The 8,625-nt window shown below is 37.8% G+C and overlaps 1 protein-coding gene across 1 annotated transcript in view; it reads left to right on the top strand.

Annotated features, from left to right (window-relative positions):
- slc35f1 (solute carrier family 35 member F1) overlaps window positions 1-8,625 on the top strand; it is a 93,410-nt gene that overhangs the window by 43,397 nt on the left and 41,388 nt on the right. The window contains exon 2 of the mRNA XM_084090962.1: window positions 255-430. Coding sequence (XP_083947088.1) covers window positions 255-430 — 176 coding nt within the window. The remainder of the gene's footprint in view (window positions 1-254; window positions 431-8,625) is intronic.

Raw genomic sequence — 8,625 nt, 5'->3', positions numbered from 1 at the left:
ATTGAACAGAACATTTTAATAATTTAGTCAGTGTCGGCTGCAAAGATGAAGTTTAGAGAGTTAATGTTTCATAAGGATTACATAATCAGAGAATATTTGTTGGGGAATTGATTAGTTGTCTCGCCCTCGCACCAGATAACACCATCAGAGAAGAGAAGAGATGCCTCTGCAATAGGGAGAGGCAGTACATACTTACAGTACAGTTTCTCTGGATGTGTGTGATATGGGACTGACTCCTGGGTTTCCGTTCACAGGGAACTTCTCCTTACGCTGGCCCTCGGCCAGGTCCTATCACTGCTCATCTGTGGGATTGGCCTGACCAGCAAATACCTGGCGGATGATTACCACGCCAACACCCCTGTGTTTCAGAGCTTTCTCAACTACATCCTGCTGTTCCTGGTCTACACTACCACGCTTGCAGTCAGACAAGGTAAGGGGCGGCTCCTCTCTGGTTTCTGTGCAGTTTAATAAAAATACTGTCAAATGGAAACATAACGTGAGGTTATCTGTAAGACAAGGCAATGATAAGACCATGGGAACATACATTTTTTATTAAAGACTGTCAGAAAAAGGTTATTTCAAGTTTTTTTCATTCAATTTCTCTCTGACATCTTCTGGGACTCTGGCAGAAACTTTCAAAACTACTTGCCTGTTTCTATACAAAAATCAGTCAGTCAGGCTGTTTTTTTTAAGGAAAAAGGTCCTGCCTTTAATTCTTCTATTTTATATTGAAGTTATATTTTTATATTATTAATTTATGTTTAATAATATTTCTCTTTCTAAATAATGTTATTTGAAATAATATAATGATTTTGAATATGTGAAATAAAAAGATTAATTCATTATATTCTACTTTTGTAAAATGTTTCCCTTAAGTAAACATAGAATGTGAGCTTGTATTTATTTGTAAATAAATTGTAAATAAAATATTTAGATTTACATATAAGTTGTTTGTAATATGTCAAATTTGTATAGATTGAACTAAGTAAGGTGCCTTTTACAAGATAGTGTTTCCAACAAAAAACATTGGTAACACTTTACAATAAGGTTCCTTTATTAAACATTAGTAAATGTATTAACTAACATGAACTAACAATGAGCAATACATTTACTACTGTTTTTGTTAATCTTTGTTAATGTTAGTTAATGAAAATAAAGCTGTTCATTGTTTGTTCATGTTAGTTCACAGTGCATTACCTAATGTTAACAAGATTTTAATAAAGTATTAGTAAATGTTGAAATTAACATTAACAAAGATGATCAAATGCTGTATAAGTGCAGTTCATTATTAGTTAATGTTAACTAATGTAGTTAACTAATGAACCTTATTGTAAAGTGTTACCAAAACATTTTATCCATTTTGGACATTCATTAAGAGAACAATGGCATTTTGGGGGCCTGAAATTCGCAAACTTTTGAAAATGGGTTTCAAAGTGCGAGGGCCCTATTTTAACGATCTAAGCGCATGGTCTAAAGCGCAAGGCGCAAGCGTCCGAATCCACTTTTGCAAGTTTAACGGCGGAAAAATGGTTGGCGCACCCAGTGCATGGTCTAAAAGGGTTGTCCCTATTCTCATAATGAGTAATGGGTGTGTTTTGGGCGTAACGTGCAAAAAAACAGTCAGAGTGTAATTTCCCATTCCCTTTTCAAAGCCAGTTGCGCTTGTGCCATGTCGGATTCGCTATATGATGTTTCATTCAAGCCCGGAGCCCTCTCCTCGGACAGCATGCCAAATATGCATACCTATGCATATTTGTTCTATCCGACTTATTTGTAAGTGTGAACTCGTGAATTAGATGGCGCAAATTGCAAACGTAAAGACTGAACGCGTCTCCAGAGTGCAAACGGATCTGCTAAACCAGGGGTGCCCAACCCTGCTCCTGCTGATCGACTGTCCTGCACAGTTTATCTCCAACCCTAAACAAACACACTTGAAGCAACCAATTAACGTCTTCAGGATCGCTTGAAAATTAAAGGCAGGTGTGTTTGATTAGGGTTGGAGATAAACTGTGCAGGACAGTTGATCGGCAGGAGCAGGGTTGGGCACCCCTGTGCTAAAGTTTAAAGCGCGCAAACAGACAGGGGCAAGCCGGATTCCACCATATCTTTATCTATACAATATTAATCTTTTACATTGCAATTTTTTTATTTGTAATATTTGGCATGTTTGTGTGTTGCTGCACTACCTGTGTGTTCAATAAGCAGAGTGTACACGCGAAAAAATACTGCGCCACTGACTTTAGACCAGGTTTCAGTTGGTCAATGGCGCAGTCTATTTCAGTTGCCTCAAAATAGCAATGTGCCAACAATGCGGCTGAACACACCTCGTTTTCAGACCAGCACACCCATGGGTGCACGAATAGGCGCAAATGCATATGATGTTTTATAAACAAAGTTCGGGAGGAGCACGTTCAAATAATCAATCAATCAACTCGTCATCAAACAATTACCATGTCTACCCTATCAGCATGAGAGGAAGCATATATATATTCACTGTCAACTCACCTAACATTCCTTGACAGTTTTCAGCATCCCTCCACCACCCCGACTCCTCACTCTTGGCTTGTTCTTTCACAGCCAGGAATACGGGGGGAGTACTTTGGGTTCGGGCCGAATACCGAGCCCGGAGCCCTCTCCTCGGACAGCACGCCAAATACGCATTTATTCTATCTGACTTATTTGTGAGTGTGAACTCGTGAATTGCTATTTAAACAACGTGGCGCAGGACGTGAAAATGATAACTGCGTCGGGCTGGGCACTGCATTGCGCCGGGTGTATGATAGGGCCCCACGTTCTTGAAATCAATACCGTTACAATCTCAGAGTAAACTACAAAAACACAAATTTGTGAAAACTGTGACGTCATGCTCATGCGTATTATGTATTCAATCTATAAGCGTGTAGTGTATCTTTACAAAGTGACATCGCCAACTACTGGCCTGGCAGTACAACATTGGCATCTGTACGTTGTGTATAAATGTACCCTAAATGTGAGCAAACACTCTGTCTTTTGTTTATTTAATAGTACTAAATGAAACATGTAGGAGTGCATAATATAAGCCTTGACTTAATGCAGATCTGGTAATTATATGTTTCAAATTTCTAAACATTTAATGTATAGAAATGTCTAGACAGCAAGTCAGGTTAAAGGTGTCAAGCTCAAGTTTTATTCCTTAATTGATTTCATGTTCAGCCTCTTGTCCACACAGAAAGCTTTGACACACTGTTTTCTGGCATACTTTCAGCAGGCTAAGAATAGATATGGAAAAGAGTCGTGTTCTGAGCTGAGAAATATACCAACTCACAGTCTATTTATAATAAATCACATGTCTTTCATCTTTTTTTTTACAGAAATGGGGTTGTTTTAATAAGCTCCTTTTCAGACCAATAATGGATAAATCATGTTTTTGAAGACTAAACAGGACCGTTAATGATTTTTTGATAACTCTTAGAATCACCATGAGCTTTCATAATTTTATACCAGAATTAATAATAAATATTATTACAGAACTCTCAAATGTTTTTGTATAAACCTACTGAACTGTACATTTGTCTATTGGAATATAATATTTCAGTGAAAGTCTTACACTTTTTATGTCCATTTAACTGGTAAGTAATCATGTCATAAGTGGTATGTACTGTCAATGATCAATATTGCAATATAAACTTCAGGATGATTGTCCAAAGACTTTAGATATACGTAGACATTGCACTCATTTGACTATAAATGGGAGAGAAAGTGCAACCTGCAATATGGCAGAATAAGTAACGCCTTCTAAAAAAGACAGCCAATCGCTAATTGGTAAAGTCATTGCCTCACTGCAGCCACTTGTTGGCAGACTTCATTGATGATTTCAAATATGAAATTTAATCATTAGTTTGGTGAACAGCTTTGGAGAATTTGATGTTTCCCCATTCAAAGAGATAGGAGCTGCACTTGTATGACTGAAATAGTTTCAAAGATGGCCGCTGAGTGAAATGACTTGCCTGAAAGGGATTTTGGATCAGACTTTTACTAATTAAAAGTAAGTAAGCAACTCAGCCACTTATAGATATAACCACTTTACGTCACGTCAAAATCAAACTTGAAATGGCCTGAAAACACAATGACTGGGTTTATTTTAATGAGCAATCAGCTTGGGGAAATTAAAGGTACATCTTCGTGTCTGTGACAGACTGTGTTTACCAAGAATGATTGATGATACGAAAATAAGTTGACTATTAAAAAGCACAGCTGAACATCAATACACAAATAAAATACATTGTTTAAATTGTTACTGCCTTTAGTTATTATTTTGGAATAAATGTAACACCAACTTGATGAGATTTATACTTGGTTTTAATAAATAGTCAAGTCAAGTCAAGTCACATTTATTTATATAGCGCTTTTTACAATACAGATTGTTTCAAAGCAGCTTTACAGAGATAACAGGAAAATAATGCAACAAAGTTTGTTTCTAGAAGAAAATAGCATCATAGTTCAGCTTAAGTAAGTTCAGTGATTCAGTTAATTATATATATATATATATATATATATATATATATATATATATATATATATATATATATATATATATATATATATATATATATACACTCACCTAAAGGATTATTAGGAACACCTGTTCAATTTCTCATTAATGCAATTATCTAATCAACCAATCACATGGCAGTTGCTTCAATGCATTTAGGGGTGTGGTCCTGGTCAAGACAATCTCCTGAACTCCAAACTGAATGTCAGAATGGGAAAGAAAAGGTGATTTAAGCAATTTTGAGCGTGGCATGGTTGTTGGTGCCAGACGGGCTGGTCTGAGTATTTCACAGTCTGCTCAGTTACTGGGATTTTCACGCACAACCATTTCTAGGGTTTACAAAGAATGGTGTGAAAAGGGAAAAACATCCAGTATGCGGCAGTCCTGTGGGCGAAAATGCCTTGTTGATGCTAGAGGTCAGAGGAGAATGGGCCGATTGATTCAAGCTGATAGAAGAGCAACTTTGACTGAAATAACCACTCGTTACAACCGAGGTATGCAGCAAAGCATTTGTGAAGCCACAACACGCACAACCTTGAGGCGGATGGGCTACAACAGCAGAAGACCCCACCGGGCACCACTCATCTCCACTACAAATAGGAAAAAGAGGCTACAATTTGCACAAGCTCACCAAAATTGGACAGTTGAAGACTGGAAAAATGTTGCCTGGTCTGATGAGTCTCGATTTCTGTTGAGACATTCAGATGGTAGAGTCAGAGTTTGGCGTAAACAGAATGAGAACATGGATCCATCATGCCTTGTTACCACTGTGCAGGCTGGTGGTGGTGGTGTAATGGTGTGGGGGATGTTTTCTTGGCACACTTTAGGCCCCTTAGTGCCAATTGGGCATCGTTTAAATGCCACGGCCTACCTGAGCATTGTTTCTGACCATGTCCATCCCTTTATGACCACCATGTACCCATCCTCTGATGGCTACTTCCAGCAGGATAATGCACCATGTCACAAAGCTCGAATCATTTCAAATTGGTTTCTTGAACATGACAATGAGTTCACTGTACTAAAATGGCCCCCACAGTCACCAGATCTCAACCCAATAGAGCATCTTTGGGATGTGGTGGAACGTGAGCTTCGTGCCCTGGATGTGCATCCCACAAATCTCCATCAACTGCAAGATGCTATCCTATCAATATGGGCCAACATTTCATAACATAAACATTTCATAACATAAAGAATGCTTTCAGCACCTTGTTGAATCAATGCCACGTAGAATTAAGGCAGTTCTGAAGGCGAAACGGGGTCAAACACAGTATTAGTATGGTGTTCCTAATAATCCTTTAGGTGAGTGTATATATATATATATATATATATATAGCCGCTCTGGAGAAAAATGTGATGTCATTGTCCAGCTCAGTTCAGTTCCCATATGAAGGTGTTAATGCAGGCAGAATAAAAATATTGTTGAAAATTAAATGTCGTCAACTAAGCAAGCCAAAAGCCAAAGGTGGGAAAAAGCAAGCCAAAAGCCTTGCCAATGACAAGGAACTAAAACTCGAGAAAAAAACCTTGGGAGAAACTAGGGTCAGTCGGGGCCAGTTCTCCTCTGGCCAACGAACGAACAGTGTATGATTATGATTCAGGCAGCATTATAGGTCAGAGGTCAGATTGGATTGGAACATTCATGATATCAGAACGGAAAAAAAATAGAACAAAATAGAATAAAAAATAGAATTATACATTTTTTTTCATTTTTCATTTTTTCATGTAAAGTAATGTTTATTTAATCAGAAAAATGTGACTATACCTGAGACATGAATTTACATTTGATTTGTTAATTTCAGAACACCATTGACATACAGGCCTACAACACCAAAGTTTAGATGGTAGGTGAAGATAGACTGTTATTTTTATATATAGTATTCTGAAGAAAATGTGATATTTGGTAACAGATAGTATACACTGTTTGATAGATAGTGATAGGTAACTTTTGGGGTTTATTGGATAACTTTTCTGTACCTTTAGTAGTCATTCAGTCAAGTTTTTGTCATAATGACAATTTTTTTTAACTCTTTCCCCCCCATAATGCATCATTTTAATTGACAAGCCTAGCGGAACTTTAATTTGAAGCATGCTAACATTGCACACAAAGACTGCGTACAAACTCATTATTTCAAGCACGCTTCTCTGATCGAGCCGTCGGGTAGACACGTCAAAACTGCCCCTGCCAAATTGGCCCACTCTCTTTGTTCTACTCCAGTGACCAAGAAGTTGTGTCTGCAGCCTCGGTAAACATGGCCACACGCTTCAGAAAGTGGGTTGGGAATGTGTGCTTTCAGAATAATGAGAGTTCAACACGAGCAGGTGCCTGTCAGCCGCCCTGTGTCCACGAGCTCCGGCCAAACAATGACGCTCATCTTGTACAGTCCGACAACGTAGAAGCTGTCATCTTACAACAGCCTTGGTAAAAATGAAACTTGCTTTTCTCATTTCCTTCCTGACGGTCGTCTCTTCTCACCTCTTCTGTGTACCTTGTAGCTGTCGTGACCCTCATGCTCTGTTCAAATTGGATTTAAGCCATGAAACTGCAGAAGTGAAGAAGGGCTATGGAGGGATATCAGTCTTCGCTCTCTCTCTTTCCAATCACACCAACTACATCACTTTTTACCGGCGCATGCAGGCATAATCTGGTTTCCTGTACTGGGCTAATGCGGCCAGGCAGATATTAATTACTCGAGGCTAATGCTGATGGCTTACAGAAATGTTTGAAGAGACAGCGTTTTGCTCTGCCGTGCATTAAGCCTGATTCATATGGCAATTCCAGAACATCGCGCTCTGTATAATATTAAATACACCTTCAACATTTAATACATTTAGAAAGCTTTCAGTTGCTGAGGAACCTTTGTAAATGGAACAACTCTATAATTTTTGATCCCAGTGGGAATGTCTTTTGTATTTGAAAAGAATCGTGTTATTCTGATGCCTCTGTTTGTTTCAGATATAGTTTTCTGAGGTGTTCAGACACCAATTTCGTTGTATAAATGGCCTTTTGATACTGTATCATGTAAGCTGCATTAGTATCAAGTTCGCTGATATTGAAAGATAAAATTGAAAGAATAGCGTTTCAAAGCATGAGAGAAGCGTTGTGTATCAGAATAGCCCATTTACCCGGTGTGAGGATGCAAACCGAGTCAGAATAGCTCTTGTTCCAGTTCCAGTAGGGCCGTGTCTGCCCAGCATATGGCTTTCTCTCTCCCATTGTTTCAAGAATAGAAAACAAATGCAATTGCATGCCAGAATTCTTCTTACCAATCTGTCGTAGCTGTGCCATGGCTGCCAAGTGGACGCTGGCAAAGAGAAACGAGTGCGTGGCGATAACGGTTATTATCACAAAAAGAAGCTGAAAACAGTTTGATGCGAGGGAAGTGCTAGGAAAATAGAGGAAATTGTGTGTGAAAACTGCACTTGTTTTTTAGCTGCTTTGCCTCAGGTTTAGTGCTCAACCCATTTTGGTGATAAAATGCACGATTGACTGATGGGCATTTGATTATTTATATACATTGTCTGTACAATTGTTATTATAAATATGTTGTAGATTTTTTTAATTTAATTTATTTGGCTATATACACAACAGAAACATAACAATTTGCATTGCACATACAGTCACATTGTACATTGTAGTCAGAATGCATAACTCTTGTTGAGAATACGTCTTTGCCGAAATTATTTACATTCACCCAGTCTACAACACGATGATATCAACACGATCATTGTCTGTACAAATGTAAATAGTTATGTTGTATATATGTTGTGGATAAATAAACAAATAAATATTTTCTTGTTTAGTTACTGTACATTTTATTCATTTGATTAATCAGATATATCCATAACATAAATATAAAAATGTACAATGCACAGTCACATTGTACTTGGCAGTCAGAATGCATAACTGAATATGCACAGAAAATTATTTACAGTCTCTAAAACATGAATCTGTAGTTAACTAAACTAGTTAATACAGTGCATTCATTATATACTATTATTTCAGCTCAGGTTTTTACAAGAGCATTGTTTATATATGTTGTATTTTGAGAGTGATTCTGCGGCGCAGTGTTTTTTTCAGTTGAGATGCTTTGGTT

Source organism: Abramis brama (assembly GCF_963993115.1).
Source record: "Abramis brama genome assembly, chromosome: 18".
NCBI lineage: Eukaryota > Metazoa > Chordata > Actinopteri > Cypriniformes > Leuciscidae > Abramis > Abramis brama.
This window is presented reverse-complemented; position numbering and strand designations above follow the sequence as displayed.